The 19,134-nt window shown below is 34.0% G+C and overlaps 1 protein-coding gene across 1 annotated transcript in view; it reads right to left on the bottom strand.

The window, feature by feature from the left end:
• Positions 1–925: 925 nt before the first annotated feature.
• LOC136845850 (neuroligin-4, X-linked-like) overlaps positions 926–19,134 on the bottom strand; it is a 97,812-nt gene continuing 79,603 nt past the window's right edge. The window contains exons 9-10 of the mRNA XM_067116255.1: positions 16,366–16,490; positions 926–2,493 (exon numbers count right to left, since the gene is read on the bottom strand). Of these exons, the coding sequence (XP_066972356.1) occupies positions 1,562–2,493; positions 16,366–16,490 (1,057 nt within the window). The 3' untranslated portion in view covers positions 926–1,561. The remainder of the gene's footprint in view (positions 2,494–16,365; positions 16,491–19,134) is intronic.

The following is a 19,134-nucleotide window of genomic DNA, read 5'->3' as shown; positions in this document are numbered from 1 at the left end:
TAGAATATACTGCACTTTTTATGTATTTCTTTTTCAAGAATACGAATGTCACTCATCTGTGTAAGACTGTGAACAGTTCACTACTTGCAATAATAAATAATATTAATCAGAATCAATTTTGAATATTTTCTGAGGGGAAGTCTTTCCTGATAATATTCTTCTTTTCTCCACTTGGTCTGCAATTTGTAGGGTAGGCCTTCAAACATAGTTTTACATCACATACCATTAAGCCATATCTACAAAATTGTGTGACATAAATTAACATTTGAATTGGCAATCTATAAAAAGGTAAACAGTCACTCATAATCGTTTTATTATTACTTTTCGTGATCATGGAATACCTGCAGAGTTCTGTTAGATCTAAGATTTGAATTTTAAATTAATTTTTCAATAAATCTTTGGTTTTGTTACTCTATCAGTTTCTGAAATGTGATTTTTGTTGAACAGGCAATATTTTTTTTTTTTTTTTTTTTTTTTTACAGTACTAACAATTTCACTCTAATTTTATAGCTTGACCATATCTTACTGATTGTATGGTTATTAGCACTGGACGAGAAATTTGGAAAAAGATCTTATGAAGTTATCAGATTATTTATTTCACGTCTAGATTTGATAACTAAATTAGGTATTTAGTTAATGTTCAGTTAACCATATTTAGTAAATAGTCTTGACTATGAAACATGAACCCTTTCCATCGGGAAATCATTAAAAAAAATTCACTTCAATCTCTTGATATCACATGAAAAATGTATATTTAGCACTTGGTTCAAAAACCCACATTTAAAATTCTCTCTCTCTCTCTCTCTCTCTCTCTCTCTCTCTCTCTCTCTCTCTCTCTCTCTCTCTCTCTCTCTCTTTCTCTCTCTCTCTCTCTCTCTCTCTCTCTCTCTCTCTCTCTCTCTCTCTCACACACACACACAGAGTCGTACTCTTTTTTTTTTTTTTGTTATTTCTATAGATCACTTGGACAACATTTTACTGAGTGATATTCGTAGCAGCATATTATAAGAAACAATAGCCAAAACATTATATTTAAGATGTGACGTCTTGCCCAAAATAAACTAAAGATGGCCTTTACGAACGATACAAGTAAAGAAGGAAGCGAATAATAAACAATTACCACTACCAAATTAGTCCTATACGCCTAGACCATGACGGCAGAAGCACTGAGGAAAGCTCCATTCTCCCTCTCCCTTTCGAGGGAAAATGGTGAATGTTTCGTGTATCACACAGGTCTCTAAGTAACCCATGGACATTTGGTTACACAAGTAGAAAGTGAATGGGGGGGATGGGGGCGTTGATTGATTGATTGTTCGTTACCATTTCTGGTATAAGCACTCTATGCTTCCGTTATATAACGATTACGCACATCAACAGGACGAGATACACACGCGCTAACGTCATCGTAAGTTCACTACTAGGAGGATGCGTTAGACCTACCTTGTGAAAGGATTCTTTTAGGATTCTCTTTTAGGATTCTTTCAGGATTCTCTTTTAGGAGCACTACGTCTCAAAGGTGGGTCTTCAGAGCCTGGTTTCTTAGAGGGTTAAACGTTCTCCCTCAGACCCGCATCTCCGAGCACTGGGCATTATTATTGGCGTGTAGGAGGGCCGTTGGAGATAAGAGTGGCTGGGCTTCTACGTGGGACGGGTACGAAGAGGACCTCGGGGGCGGGGGAGGTCGAGGAACGGACCTCAGGGTTGCCGTTCCATTGTGAGGACGACCTCCTCCGCCGCTTCCTCCTCCTCCTCCTCCGGTCACACCTGCATTCGTTCCTCCTACGTTAGACGTAGGGCCTCCCTGGCAGCAGCTGGTGTAGTCAGGAGGCCACTCGTGTTGGGGTTCCCCGTCGCAGGATGTCGCCAAGGTACTGTGGAGGGTGGCCGAAGAACGGAGCGTTCCACAATGGGAGGGCGAAGATGGCTTGCAGTTCTCTGTCGGTGACCTCAGCTGGACGTCGTTCCCCGGCTCGCTCGACGTCTGGTTGTGCCCTGTGGACGGCTTCTGTTGCCCCAGGCGATTGTTGTCCCGGCGGTAGTATACTGCAGCAAAGACCAAGAGGTTCAAGATGAGCAAAGAGCACCCGATGGCGACCGTCAAGCTGAGAGCTGTCGTGTAAGGGAATCCACCAGCTCCAGGTTGCTGCTGCTGGTGGTGGTGTTCCCTATGGCCAGAGCTGAGGTCCTCCAGCAACCCTGCGATATTGCTGCTGTTGGCAATCACTACCACAGTAGGCCTAGGAGTATTGTGAGGCCCTGCGGTGACTGTAACTGCTGTGGTTGGCTCTTGTGTTGGAGGTGGGAGTAGGTTGCTTGACAGGTTTGTGGGTCTAGTAGGTCCCGAGTAGGTCTCGGGGCGCTGGTGGTCGGGGAGCTGGTGAAAGGACGAGTCAGGACCGTAGCGGGACCCGACGGTCTCCAGGCCCGGGACCAGCCAGGACCAAAGGGCTACACGGTTGGCCCTGTAGTGGTCTCTGATACGGCCACGTCCACCTGAAATGGCAAAGCCTAATTACTGTACATAACTACGTTAATTTGGAGAAGACAAGCTCTCTGGGTTTTAAGTTATGTATTTACAGTAAGTTTTGTTTATATATCTATATACACATAAATGTTCTTTGACAATACTTATTTAAAATGGTTCAATGCTAATAAAAATAATAAGTTCTGTTGTGAATTGTTGTCTGTTTAATTTCAAAAAGTTATAAAATGCAATAAAATATTATTTTAACCGTTCTAATATGAACACGAATGAAGCAATTAATTTTAAAATCTGTTAAAAACAATAATCTTAAAATTTTTCATGAAAAGGGTTTTTGTAAGAAGTTCACTATGGTAATAACAGGAATGAGGTCAATTGAAATATACTTTACCTACATACTTTACCTACATTTTCCTTTTTTTTGTTATTTATAGTCCCTAGATATTCAAAAACAACTTTTCTTCTATTTTTTTCGACTTTCAGGTAATAAATCGGTTTGTGAGAGAGAGAGAGAGAGAGAGAGAGAGAGAGAGAGAGAGAGAGAGAGAGAGAGAGAGAGAGAGAGAGCAGCTAAAATGTGAAAAACTAATCAGTGTCATTGACATTCGAAAATAGTTGTGTCAAAATAAAGTAAGTTCTGAGATACCAATTTGTTTATCAAAAGTACAAAATTTATTTTAGTAGTTCTTGTCTTTATTAGGATCATACACTTCACTAAATAATGTATCCGGTCTCAGTATATTCCTCTATTGTAATTCAGTCATGGAATAAAACTTCATCTTTTCAGACTCCACATCAATGGCTGCTGATGAGGACATACAGAATATAATCCAGCTGACAAATTTATTAGGAATAATAGGGTTCGTTCTGTCATTTATATGCAGGAAACATGACATCAGTTCAAGATATTATTTTGCAATTTGGGATTATCGGATATATACACACACATTATATATATATATATATATATATATATATATATATATATATATATATATATATATATATATTATATTATATATATATATCTTAAATGGGTACAGAGGTGTTTGCGACATACGAACTTTTGCAATGTTTAGCAAATCTCACAGGTGGAAGATATGTGTCTTGAGTGTTTGTTAATTCAGTGCTTAGCAGACAGTCACCTTTTGGTAATTCAGCATTGACCGTTGGTGACCTGAACATTGTTCGGAGAGCTCCCGGACACAGTGATGCGTGGAGCAGAGGCTAGTGTCAGCGCAGATTGTTCTAGAACCCCTGGGTCCGGTTCCAGTCGGATTTCTGGGTGTGTTAAACGGAAATGTGAATCCTTTCGTGCGTTACGAAATCGCTAAATGCGAAGGTGGCCTTGTGAAAGTGTGGTCACTCCTTTGTGAAAGACCAGATTGCAAGGACAAAATGAAACGCCTGGGAATTGGGATTCCCAGTCGCTGGAAGAGTGAGTAGAAAACTTAGAAAATTACTAACCTTTACAGATCTGATTATTTTAGTGATTGTTCCTTTACCATTACCTGACATTTATCTCATTTGTTTCTGCGTATTTATGAACAGGCTGAACTTTGATTTTTAATGGAGATGGTTGTATTCTTTGGCAGAATGTTTCAATGGAACCGTGGCTAAATTGGGTTGGGCACGCATCTACACAAACATGCGTTTAACATAACCATTGTGGGAAGTGGTAGTTTAAAAGAAATTATGACGAAAAGACTTATGCTCACTTGGAGACTTATTGGGGTAGAAAATGTAATGGGGAAGAATCCCATCTATAATTTTGGTGTTTGCTAAGATGTTTTGTTGGGGAGATATTTATTTATCATTTACATTCTTTTTTGTGCTTTTAGCATTTGTTTTCTTATTTACCATGTTTTTAACTTGTTGTTAGCTTTACAGAATAAACTATTTTTGTGTGTATGTGTATTCTAGAATTCCTATGAAAATTGGAAAGCATTCCCAAACAAGTCTTCATGTCTGCGTTTTGGTCTCTAAAATTCTCCAAAAAAAAGGGAATTTGTATATAAATATTATTAACTAATACATATTCTAATCTGTTAAGCAAAGCACAAACCCCCCAAACATGCAACCGTGCATATTAGGAACCAAATCTCAGTATCCACAAAGACTGTCCTTGGAAGTAATACTTTCTTGCTACTAGAAGGCCAATACAAAATGCACACAATCCCACTCACTATGACATTCTGGACACACACACACACACTCACATTATAATACCACATTCACGTCTCACTTCACGCCTGGGTAGTAGCAGAGCCTCGAGAAAAAACTGCATCTCAAAAATAAGACTTGGCAATCCCCCAAGGCGGTGCATTGACTCTGATCATGGCCTAATGTTTCATTTCCCTGAGGAGGGGATTCTTTGCCTGCCTGCCTCTGTGTGTGTGTGTGTGTGTGTTTTAGGTCAGCTGGCTCATGAAACGACCTTTTGTTTTTAGTTTTGGCTCGTTTCGTTGGAGGCGAGGAATTCAAAGGCTGTGTGGTTGTTATGTTATGGAAAGTGGTTAAAATGAAATGGGAAATGGAGTAAATGTGTAATTATAGTGAGTTGTATATTACAGAGATGTAAAAAGATAAGAAAGATAAGAAGGAAAAAAACGAGTAATTTTGAATGATTTAGAGAGAGAGAGAGAGAGAGAGAGAGAGAGAGAGAGAGAGAGAGAGAGAGAGAGAGAGAGGAAATGGCTTAGACTTGGAGAGAGAGAGAGAGGGGGGGGGAAAGATAGCTAGATAGAGAGGGAAAGGGAGAGGAGAGAGAGAGAGAGAGAGAGAGAGAGAGAGAGAGAGAGAGGGAGAGAGGGGCAAAATGGAAGGAGAGAGAGAGAGAGAGAGAGAGAGAGAGAGAGAGAGAGAGAGAGAGAGAGGGGGGGAAAGGGAGAGAGAGAGAGAGAGAGAGAGAGAGAGAGAGAGAGAGAAATTTCAGGCTAACAGCTTCCAACCATAAACATAACTTGGAAGACCAAATGCTGACCTCGAATTCGAAAAAGGAAAAATGTTTTTTAAATGAATACATTCAAGTCATTTCTCCTTCGGAAAAATAAAAGATAAAAGAAAACCCTGAACCTTTTATTTATTTATTTCCTTTTTCGTTTTTGATTTGCATTTCTCCACTGAGGTACAGAGAGAAAAAAGAAAGCAGAAAAGAAACGCGTTTCGCTTTCTCGCAGAAAACGCTAATTTTGAACAAACATTTCCCTTTTCTCCCAAGAGTTGAGGAATTTATTGCCTCTGGACCAGAGTCTTACAAGATGCTCTTTCATGACCCCGAATGCATTATTCATGAGGTTTTGCATGAATTGATAAATTATACATTCGCAAAGGAATGGGTGCTTGAACTATAATAATGGTCCATGCAAATACTTTCATTGAATAGTTGGCTCGGAGAACGAAGAAATAAGGAATGGAATGTCTAAAAATCTAGATTTTTTTTTGAGAAAAATCCTTGCAAATTGTTTTATGATAAATCAACTGATTTTATCAAGTGAAGATAAACCTGCCTGATAAAACAATGAGGAAAACTTTCTGGAATACCCTTGAAATATACATAAAAATTTTACAGAATTTGACGGAATTACAAAACTCTGTAGAAATCTCACTATTTCGATTTAATTTGTCACAAGTTAAACTAGGAATTATGTATTTATGTAACCTCATGATTTCCGAGGGAAAATATTTGCAACTGTACTGTCTTTTAAACACATTTTATTAATCATATTTTTATAATTTTTGAAGATGGTATATGGTTACGTATCTACGTAAAAGGAAGATTTAAACAGACCAACTAAGAGAGTATGATATTAAATAATTTTGAAATGGAAAAATAACGTCTGATAAATAATAAAAAAAAACGGATAAAATATAGAAATATATTCTTTTCACACTGAGTTATTTATAATATAGAAAGGCTACAATGTAACACATAACACATGTATTCTTAAAAACTAAAACTTCAATTATTTATGAAATAGAGAAGATAAGAAAACTGAACAGTTTTAATATTTTTCTAAGCTGTAACATCAATTTCACCTAGTTCTAATCTACTAGTTAACAATAAATAGATGTAAAATCGTAATCAAAATATAGTTTCTGTTTTGTTTGATGTCTTATGACCGATATATGAAATTCCTTTATCTAATTTGACATCGATAAGTGATCTAATTTTATGGGAATATTTGGTGGGAGTCTTACGACTGCAAATGAGTGTTCCTTTGTCATGTTGTGTATTTATCCATGTTGTTTGATCTTGGTATCTAAAGACGATACCAATTATGTTAATAAAGAAGATCATGGGATTAAAATAACATAAAATAAATACAACATCGATAATAAACAAAAACGAAAACAACAGAACTCGTCCCAAACACATCTTTGTGTCTCCCTTCCTTTTGCGCAGTGTTGATATTATTATCAAGATCGAGTTTTTTTTTTTTTCATCTCCAGTTCACAAACTCTCAAACTACTCCTAGCAGGATTTTCGACTGCAAAACTCTAATTAAGGTTGAAGTTTGATAAGACGAGTGAGGGTCGAAGCTTAATTTTCATAAATATGCGTTTGACTTGATAAGACTCGTGAGAAATTAGGTATACTTTTTGAATGATTTATGTTAGATATATTTTATGTTTTATTGAATTTGCGAAAATAGTGAGAGATATTTAATTTCTATTTGGACTTTCGCTGATTTTTACAATTCTGGTGGACCTGACAGCGCCAGACTAAATTTAAAATGTGTTGTGAGAGCTGGAATCGTTAAATGAAAAGTATTGGTGTTTACGACAACAAAATCATTTGCTTTTGCTTCAGAATTAAGTTGACTGACATATTTTTCTCCTAATTCCTTCCTTTGCATAAACATTTTTAATGCAGCCTTTGATTTCGGGAATTTTTTTTTACTTTATTCGTCACTACGAAATATAAAATTTCATGAAATTATTATTTTGAAATTCACGTCTGAATTTTGATATAAATTCCAATACTCGTTACCCCTTATGTAAAGAAAGTTTTTAAAAATTTGTGGTTCAGATTTGCTTAAGGTATTTTATAAAAGTAAATGCTCCTGCCAATAGAGATATATAATTTAACATAATAAGATGATGCTGATATCATTTATAACTATTACAATAACAAAGAAATAATCACTGATCCTAGGCTGACACTGACACTACCCTAAAGAATCATTTGACCAAGAAATGGAAAATAGGTGTCAAAGAAAAAGTTTGTAAACCACGGACACTGAAAGGACATATAATTAAAACAACTGACCAAAACTCATTCATGTTAAATACATTTACCATGCTTTGATTAATAGGGTAGAAAGGCTTTCACGGTGGGTTTGACTTCATAAATAAACTCTCCTGTTTATTTCCAAAAGCCATTTCAGTCTGGGGGTGATACTATTGCCATAAAATGATGTTTATTGCAAGTGCATTTAACGAGAATGAAATCATTGTAGCATAATGCCTGCTGGAAATGAGAATATCTTCAAAAAAATGAAACGAGGTTCGTAACCCGATGATGAATTGTATTGTTTTGGCTATCATCATTGTTTTCATAGAGCATTTTGAATATCTAATAAGAGAGAGAGAGAGAGAGAGAGAGAGAGAGAGAGAGAGAGAGAGAGAGAGAGAGAGAGAGAGAGAGATAATGGAGCTACATTCAAAAATTGACTTTAGAGAATATTGTCATAACGTTTAGAGGATTTCACAATTAATCATAAACAATGACAGCGAGAGAGAGAGAGAGAGAGAGAGAGAGAGAGAGAGAGAGAGAGAGAGAGAGAGAGAGAGAGAGAGAGAGAGGTCACGGAGCCATATTCACAAAAGGCTTTATAGGACATTGTTATAATTTTTTTTAAAGGATTTCACAACTATTCATAAACAATGACAAAAGAGAGAGAGAGAGAGAGAGAGAGAGAGAGAGAGGGTCAATAGCTGCAAATCAAGTAGCTGCAAATCAAGATAAGTACCCTCACTTACTTCCTGCATGGTTCAGTCAACCTTAGATCGGGGGAGAGAGTAATTCAGTCTCATTTCGAAATATTCTTTTTTTCTTGAAAATAAACCATAATTTTGTCTTTAAAAGTTGATACCTATCTCTGTTATATTTATGTGAGTGTATAAGCTTTAGATTGTTTTCTCTAGCAAATGCAGTGTAAAATTATAAATGTAGATTTCTTTTATTATAAATAGTAATAATTATTAGTTTCTGGAAAATATCAAATTTATTCGTATAAGTGTAAACGTCTTGGTGACATTTGCAGACGCGATTTACAAAAGCAGATGGCAGCATCTTCCTAGCTTTCTCTCTCTCTCTCTCTCTCTCTCTCTCTCTCTCTCTCTCTCTCTCTCTCTGAGTGTCAGTATTAGTGTTCGTGTGTGTGTTTGTCTGTATGCCTGTAACTGCGAAAAATCGAAAATCAATATGATACAACGCCCTTTTCTCGGGAGCGAGGACAAATGAAGAATCTCTCTCACCTCTTACCAGAGAAAGACGATAAGAGCAATGATTCCTATTTTCAGTCTCTCTTTCTCTAAGGCCCAATTCTACCTTAGACCCAATTCCAGACTCCTGAGACTCCTTACCCTTTAACGTGTGACCTTAAAACGTGTAACAAACAGTTTATTATTTCCTTCTCCGGCTAATGTTTACATTTAGAGAAACACGCGCATGCGCGTTATCCTCCTCTCTCTTCTCGTCCCGGGTAATGGCCTTATGCAAAACGTCAAATAGGCCAAAGTTACGCCTTGGCATTCTCTCTCTCATATCCATAAAGAATAATAGCCTTGTCTGCTATCATCCCCAGAGGCTGCATCCAATCCCCAACCCCTTCCCCAACCCCGAAACCTCAAAATCCTAACCCCCTAACCCCACCAAACTCCCCTCTCTCTTACCTGGACCTCTCAGGCATAAATTTGGGTTCTCTTCATCTCATATCTCTCGGTTGTTCGCGCAAATGGAGGCCATTTGTGTTTGCTGTTGTGTCAATTGGATATATTATTTTTTTGTTTTTTTCGCATTCGTTCATTGGGTTGCTAGGGCTCTGGTAACTGTTATACTGGGTTGCTCGCTCTCTGGTAACTTCTATATTGGGTTACTTGGTTTCTGGTAACTTTTATTTAGGTAACTCGGTCCCTAAAAGGATTCTGAATAAATATTTAATTTTTAATTTTTAACCAGAGATGTATATATTTGTTACAGTGTATTTGAATATAGAGAGTTATAACATGGCTACACACACACACACACACACACACACACACACACATACACACATATATATATATATATATATATATATATATATATATATATATATATATTATATATATAATATACATATATTATATATATATATGTGTGTGTGTGTGTATGTGAGCGCGAGCGAATGTGCGTCTGTATCAGCGTACATCCCATGTAAAGATATTACATTCTAAATAAACCTGCTTCGCTTTGAAGGAAAAAAGACTTATAGCTCCTTTGCTTTAATATATAACGTACGCAAGCCATTTTCTTAGTTAAAATCCGTTCCCTTTCTGTTTTCATTAAATCCGACGCCTTTCGCCTGCCCTTTTGATGTCCCATCTACCATTGTGCACCCCTCTCTCTCTCTCTCTCTCTCTCTCTCTCTCTCTCTCTCTCTCTCTCTCTCTCTCTCTCATTTAAATTTTATTTTGCACCTTCAAACGTACTCAGCGAGGCAGGTTTTCCTCTTACGTCACGTGCTTCAATACCTCCTCCTCCTCCTCCGCCGCCAAGTAATGGGAATAGCTGCTTTAGATACTAACAGGAACATTGGCATCGAACAGCAAGAATTCACTAAGGCTATTGTGTCGCGAACAATAACAGTGGGAATTACCCGGAGAGAGAGAGAGAGAGAGAGAGAGAGAGAGAGAGAGAGAGAGAGAGAGAGAGAGAGAGGCCATGGGGCCATATCCAAAAATAGGCTTTAAAGGACACTGCCATAATTTTCAGAGGATTTCACATTTATTCATAGACAATGAGAGAGAGAGAGAGAGAGAGAGAGAGAGAGAGAGAGAGAGAGAGAGAGAGAGAGAGAGAGTCACAAATCAAGATAAGTACATGGATTCAGTCGGGCTTAATTTCTGCTTAATGAATATATAGATTACTGAAACCCCAATGGTGACTGTTATCTTAAAATATTTGATATTTATTATATCATGAACTGATTTTTTATTTGTATTCTTCATCGTAAATAAGGAATTAAAGAATATAAGTAGATTACAGCACTTAACAGCTTATTAATTGTAAATGTTGTTTGATATTAATACACTGAATATCAGTATCAAGGCTTTCAAAATATTACCTAATGAAAATATAGTGAGTATTATCAGATTCTTTTTAAACAGTATATGATATTAATATAGTGAATATTAACATAAAATTAAAAAAATGTTATTTGATATTCAGTATATTAATAGCTGTCTGTATATTTTTTAAATTTCTGCGCTTCGTCGTAGAGAAGGAAATATTTTTTTCTTGTTTTTTCCCCGAAAAAAGAAAAACAGCTTAGCTTGTAATTCCTCACTAAATGTTTTGGTGGACCGTTCATTATACGTAAACAGCACAATTATGAAATAATAAGGTTTAATAATCAAGTTTTCTACGCCTCTTTGACAGTTATTTTCTTATGTCTTTTTGACAGAAAATTTGTGAAATTCCTCTTTTTGATAGATATTTCCAAGTCTATTAAGATATCGTTCTTTTTCGTGGAATGCTTTCATTTAATCAATAGCATTAAGAGTATACCTTGATGGATTTAGGAACAACGGTAAGTAGGATATATACAGTATATAATATATAATTATATATATATATGTGTGTGTGTATTATATATATATATATATATATATATATATATATATATATATATATATATATATATATATATATATATATATATATATTTTGTATGTGTATCTTGAAAGTATCGTTCATTAAATTTACTTCAAAACTAAGTTATTTACTCTAAGATGATGCATTGGCAGTCAGTACTAATAATAACAATAATAATAACAGTAAATAATTCTCCTACCAGCTTACTTAAACATTTAACTAAATACCCTCTTGTAATCCTTGACTACTTCAACAGTTCAATTAACAAATACTGTAGCCACGCCATTTACTCTTTCTTTCATCATCACATCATCGTTGATAACATCAAACAATTCCCTGATGCAAATTTAGCCTCTGTTCAACACCTAAACTGGAATCAATTGTTCTCTGGAATATAATGAGTCTTTAAAAAGACTGATATTCCTTTATTCCAACGGACAATTAGCAACTAGCAGATAATCATAACAGACTGAAAACATTCTCATTAGGAGAAATAATTATCAGAATAGTAATGATATTATCACCAAACTTTTATTCCTGGTTATAACTGTTTATAAATGACATTAGGTTCTTTTTATTGGAGAGCTGTTGATGTTTATCCAATACAAAGGAAACCTGAGGTCATCTGGTCATAGAATGAGACGTATAACATTTTCTTTTGATTAAAGCTTAATATATCTGCCAGTGACAATTGTTAAAATTTTTAATATTCTTAATATTATTATTGTTCAGTCTAAATATAAAGCTTAGTACAAAAGGACTGATATTAGGAAACGGACTGACGAATTCCAAAGATTTTAGAGAAATTAGTTACAAATTAAAGTGTTTTCTAGTACTTTGTAAAATTTTCAGGACTGAATTGTGAAAAAAATCGCATTTTTTTTACCGGAGAGAGAGAGAGAGACAGACAGAGAGAGAGAGACCTATTTTTTATCAGAATATTTTTACGACAGAGAGAGAGAGAGAGAGAGAGAGAGAGAGAGAGAGAGAGAGAGAGAGAGAGAGAGAGAGAGAGAGAGAGCTATTTTTTTATCAGAATATTTTTACGGAGAGTGAGAGAGAGAGAGAGACGTCATATCCTCTTGTACTTATATCATTACTACCAACACACTAAAGCAACTATCTAAAATCATACTTATGCTACATTTAGCAAAAGTAAAATCAAACGTATGCTACACTTAGCTTATGTAAAATCATACCTATGCTACATTTATCAAAAGTAAAATCATACCTACGCTACATTAGCAATAAGCAAAATCACACGTTTGCTTTACATTTCCAACTACCTCGTTCCACCTGCAGTCTCTCTCATACCAATCAATCGGCCCCACCTAATCGATTCGTTCTCGTGACCTTCAGATCGGAATCCTGGAAACTTTGTTTATTTGGGGGAAAACAACCCATTTCCTTGCATTCCTAGTGAGTGAGTTAAAGGGCCCTTTTTTGTGTATCCATAAAATGAAAATATCTCCTTTGTTTTTATCTAATGTTCCTTCATTATCTCTTGTAAAAATTATACATTCAACTCATCTTAGAATCTTGTGGTGAAGATTATATTTTTCTTTTATCTCGTGCAAAATTTATACATTCAACTTCTCTTAGACTCTTGTAGTGAAGCAGGTTATATATTTTACTTCTTTATTTGTAGAAATGTAGTCTCTTTTATGGTGAATTGTTTTTCGTGGTTCATCTGCATATTTCGTCGCTCATTTTGCTAGTTTTGTCTCTCACTTATAGTTAGGGTCATTTGAATCTCAGTTTTTATCTAAATTTAAAAAAAAAAGGATTTTAAAAGTCATTCTTTAAGTAGAGTGAAACGAATTCCTGATGAACTTTCGTAATATGATTCATTTTCGAAAAGATTAGTAAATAGGTCATTCTTGTTCATATATTTTGTTATAGACAAATTGATATAAGAACTTGTAAAATCAAGTGAGTTCTCATTGCGTGAAGATGTAAAAAAACAAAAACAAAAATAAAACAGTGGATTGTCCAGCAAAGTAAACAGCTTCATCAGATAATTATTTAAGTGATAAAAAAAACTGCACTGCATTAGAAGTGGAACTTAAACCTGCTTTCATAATACTCGAATGATATTTTTGAATAAACAGGAATTTTAGCTGAACAGGAAATAAATCTAATGCCTGGGAATATTAGCAAAATCCATTACAAAATATTTTAATTGCTTTGACGTCATGAAAGCCATTTTAAGCTTAGTATACCGTACTCATATTACATCAACTCGAAGGGAAAATTTCAATCACAAAATGACATGAGTTCATAACACGTATTAATAACTAAATCTGTCATGTTTATCCAACGAGTAACATGATGTCGTATTTAATTACTGATGGGTTTACTTTGTGCGGATGATTTATAAAATTTTATAAATACATCAAGCATCTTGAGTTCTTCAAATTGAATATTTTCCTTATTTTCAGCTCTTTTATTTTACTTTCTTATTACGGTATGTTTATTTATTCGTGCTCCAGTGAATTCGTGAAGCACTCCCACTTTTTTTTTTTTACAGATTTCATAAATTTAATTATTTTGTTTCTTTACTTTTCAGTTTATATATCTTATCCATCCGTGCTTCAATGAATTCCTAAATTAATCACGTTCTTTTTTTTATATTTCCTAAATTTGATAATTTTGTTTCTTTCTCTTCCAGTTTATATATTTCATTCATTCATGCTCCGGTGAATTCGTAATTATCTTCCACGACAATTTTTATATTTCCTAAATTTAATTAATCTGGTTATTTCCATTCCAGTTAATATATTTTATTCATTTGTGCTCCAACGAATGCGTAAATTTCTCCCAATTTTTTTTATATTTCCTGATTTTATATATTTTATTCATTCAGGCTCCAACCAGTTCGTAAATTTCACCCAAGTCCTTTTTTATACCTCCTGAATTTCATTATAACTCAAAATCATTATCAACCCACAAACAATGAACCAAGGCTTATCAAGGCTTTCAAGTAACAACTTTAAGATCAACTTTAAAATCATAACCTTTTGTTTTTTTGTCTTTTTTTACTTTTTGAAGCAGAGAGATTCTTTTGGGGTGTACCAGCCGGATTAGCATAAAACACTGAGGGATTCTCCAACGCCATTGTGGACAAAACAAAGGCGCCCGGAATGGGCAAACTTACAAAAGATGTGGCAAGACTCAGTGGGCTTGAAGGCCTCACATTTCATTTCTCGACAAGGAGTCTTCAGGATTTCTTTCTTGGCACTTTCCTTCTCTCTCTCTCTCTCTCTCTCTCTCTCTCTCTCTCTCTCTCTCTCTCTCTCTCTCTCTCTTTAGCTGCGTTAGTAGTATTCTTAGGCCAAAGAATAGATTTTAATCTCTCTCTCTCTCTCTCTCTCTCTCTCTCTCTCTCTCTCTCTCTCTCTCTCTCTCTCTCTCTCTTTTCCAAGCTCTGGTAGAAGTATTCTTTAGATTAAAAAGAATAGATTTTGAGTCTCTCTCTCCCTCTCAAGCTCTGGTAGAAATATTCTCAGGTAAAAAAATAGATTTTGGGTCTCTCTCTCTCTCTCTCTCTCTCTCTCTCTCTCTCTCTCTCTCTCTCTCTCTCTCTCTCTCTCAAGCTCTGGTACAAATATTCTAAGATAAAAAAGAGATTTTAAGTCTCTCTCTCTCTCTCTCTCTCTCTCTCTCTCTCTCTCTCTCTCTCTCTCTCTCTCAAATATTCTAAGATAAAAAAGAGATTTTAAGTCTCTCTCTCTCTCTCTCTCTCTCTCTGGTACAAATATTCTAAGCTAAAAAAAGATTTTAAGTATCTAAGTCTCTCTCTCTCTCTCTCTCTCTCTCAAGCTCTGATACAAATATTCTAAGATAAAAAAAATAGATTTTAAGTCTTTCTCTCTCTCTCTCTCTCTCTCTCTCTCTCTCTCTCTCTCTCTCTCTCTCTCTCTCTCTCTCTCTCTCTCTCGTTCAAGCTCTGATACAAATAATCTCAGATCAAAAAAATATATTTTAAGTTTCTCTCTCTCTCTCTCTCTCTCTCTCTCTCTCTCTCTCTCTCTCTCTCTCTCTCTCTCTCTCAAAAAAATATTTTAAGTTTCTCTCTCGTTCAAGCTTTGGTACAAATATTCTCAGATCAAAAAGATAGATTTTAAGATTCTCAGATCAAAAAATCTCTCTCTCTCTCTCTCTCTCTCTCTCTCTCTCTCTCTCTCTCTCTCTCTCTCTCTCTCTCTCTCTCTGAATCTTTCCAAAATTCTCAGATCAAATGTTCTCAAATAAAAAAATAGCTTTTGAGTTTCTCTCTCTCTCTCTCTCTCTCTCTCTCTCTCTCTCTCTCAAAATCTCTCTCAAAAAAATAGCTCTCTCTCTCTCTGTTTTCGATATATACGTATTTATATTGCCAATTTACAAAATTATATACAGTGTAAGTAAAGGCAAAATTAACAAAACTATAATTAAACTATAATATTGTGATTCCCAATTAAGAAATAAACTTGAATTGCTACCAACTCGTGCAAAAAGAAATAATTATACACACACATATACACACACACACACACACACACACACATATATATATATATATATATATATATATATATATATATATATATATATATATATATATATATATATATATATATATATATATATATATAAATAATACAGAAACTCTTTGAAGGTACACATCGTAAATAAAACACTTATTTATTTTTCCATTCACTAATATTTTTCCATCAAAATCACTGAAGAATATATATATATATATATATATATATATATATATATATATATATATATATATATATATATATATATATATATATATATATATATATATATATATATATATATATATATATATATATATATATATATATATATATATATATATAACTTACCCTGTTATTAATATCAAACCGAACATATATTACTTAATCTCAAGTCCTTCGATTTAGTGTGCCTTGTCCTTTCCAGCATTTATTAAAGAGAAAGCAAAAACCTCACATAAAAGTAGAGAAATATAGACTCATTTTTCACATACCTAATTCCAGATATCTCCTGTATATTGGGTCGTAGCCTGACCAGTCCTGGGTCCTATATTTGCTCTTTTCTCTCAAAGGACCCAAAGTTTCTTCTGTTCCTCCTGCGCCTCCTTCGTTAGGATTCCTGCAGAAAAGGGAGAGAGAGGGAGAGAGGTTTAAGTGGTATTACACTGGGAAGAATGGAATAATAGGCGATTGCGTCATTAAATTAAATATAACTTCGAAACCAGATTGGTGTAAATTATTTTAAAAGTATTGGTGTATATATATTTATATGTATATACTGTATATGTATATACATATAAATTATATATATATATATATATATATATATATAATTTATATATATATATATATATATATATATATATATATATATATATATATATATATATATATATATATAATTTATATATATATATATATATATATATATATATATATATATATATATATATATATATATATATATATATATATATATATATATATATATATATATATATCAGTCATTTTGACTGTAATTGAAATATATTAACTCGTTGATAACAGTTTTCACCATCATCAGTCAAAACACAATTGTCAACAACCACAGTTCATTGCGTCAATCAATTCTTCATTTCAGTTATGCGTCAAGGAAGTTCTACAAGCAGTAACTCCTATTTAAAATGATTATTCATTGTAAAATGCCATGATCAGAATACATTTCCTTCAATGATTGTTTTACAATTATTTCTATAGACGTAATTCATTGCACAGTATTATATTGTTATTAATATTTTTTAGTCTTGGCAGTCTGTCAAAATCAGCAAATTTCTAGACCATTGTTAGTAATAGTTTTTGGGTCTGGTCGATCTGTCAAAATGAACTGATTTCTAGAATATATGATGGTCGGTGTTAATTATCTAATTATTTTAGGTAATAGTAAGAGAACGCTTTGATTTTAAGAATGATGATATCAAGTAATTTAGGAAAATAAAGAAATGAATAAGGATAATGTTAAATGTGGGAAGAAAGCTTGTTAAATAATAAGATTTCGAAAAGATACGAACAATCAATTGGGCACGGCGAATGAAAACTCAGCTCTCTTACAGGAAATTTCATAGTTAAAATCGTATCAAGAAATTTCACAGTTAAAATCGTATCAAGAAATTTCATAGTTAAAATCGTATCAAGAAATTTCATAGTTAAAATCGTATCAAGAAATTTCATAGTTAAAATCGTATCAAGAAATTTCATAGTTAAAATCGTATCAAGAAATTTCATAGTTAAAATCATATCAAGTGTTCTTGGTTCAGTTTTTCTCAGGTACCATAAAACATGGAAGAATTCAGGTGCTTATCGAAACTATTTTATATATTTATATTCATTGAACTCAATACTCAAAACCAGAAATAGCTTAATATTGTGTTCTAATTAGTCTAAAAAAGGACACCTTTCCCTTAGCCTTTCTGTTTGGCATATAATTGGGTCAAGTTAATTACATTTACTCTGTAATAACAACAGTTTTTTTTTTTTGTTAGTAAGCAAGTAACCGTGCCTCCCCTACCAAAATAAACAAATTATGCCTACCTTTATTGGTCTAGTTACTGTTTCATTATAAGTCTCTGCTTGATTACATTTCATTATAGTCTGGCAAAGGGCACAAACTTTAACGACGGCAGAAACGTGTAATGAATTTATGCTTTATTAGAAACTTAAAAAAACGACAGTATTTCATTTAACAAAACCCTCGTTAGGTCTTCATCAGTGAGGTATATATATAATTAATGAACATTTCCAATACAGAAATTGGTCTGATTGAGAGATGCATCAAAGTGGAATTATACCAGTGATACTGAGGTCTTCCTCGCCCCCCCTCCCCCTGGCCAAGCCACTCTAACTTCCCCCAACCTCACCACCACAAAAGAAGATAAACAAATGGTCATGCTTCACTTGAAAGCGACCATTAATTTGCGAAGGTCTGTTACGAATATTTTAGGAATGTTAATCATTATCAAATAATGCTCATGTTTTACTATGCACAAAGTAGACTGTTTGCTGCAATTTTAGTTTTCTTTGAAAGAAAACTATTGTGCCGGTTTTGTCTGTCCGTCAGCACTTTTTCCTGTCCGCACTTTTTCTGTCCGTCCGTCCGCACTTTTTCTTTCCGCCCTCAGATCTTAAAAACTACTGAGGATAGAGGGCTGCAAAATTGGTATGTTGATCATCCACCCTCCAATCATCAAACATACCAAATTGCACCCCTCTAGCTTCAGTACTTTTTATTTTGTTTAAGGTTAAATTTAGCCATAATCGTACTTCTGTCATCGCTATAGGTGCCAAAAACAGAGGCCACCACGCGCCGTGTTTGAAAGTTTCATGGACCGCTGCTGAGATTTTCAAAGGCTTTGGCTAAGAGTTTCTTACAGCATTATACGCTGTACAGAAAACTCGATTGCACCGAAGAAACTTCAGCGCATTTTTTACTTGTTTATTTCATGTTGACTGGTTTATGAATCGAAACACTATTTTTGCATCGTCATGAAAATACTGTCAATATATATTTATATTTTGTAATTATTTGTCTTTGTGAAAATAATGTCTATGTGTATGTATATATATATATGTATATATATATATATATATATATATATATATATATATATAACATGTATATGTACATATATATTGTCTATATATATATATATATATATATATATATATATATATATATATATATATATATATATATATATATATATATATATATATATATATATATATAT

Source organism: Macrobrachium rosenbergii, chromosome 14 (assembly GCF_040412425.1).
Source record: "Macrobrachium rosenbergii isolate ZJJX-2024 chromosome 14, ASM4041242v1, whole genome shotgun sequence".
NCBI lineage: Eukaryota > Metazoa > Arthropoda > Malacostraca > Decapoda > Palaemonidae > Macrobrachium > Macrobrachium rosenbergii.
This window is presented reverse-complemented; position numbering and strand designations above follow the sequence as displayed.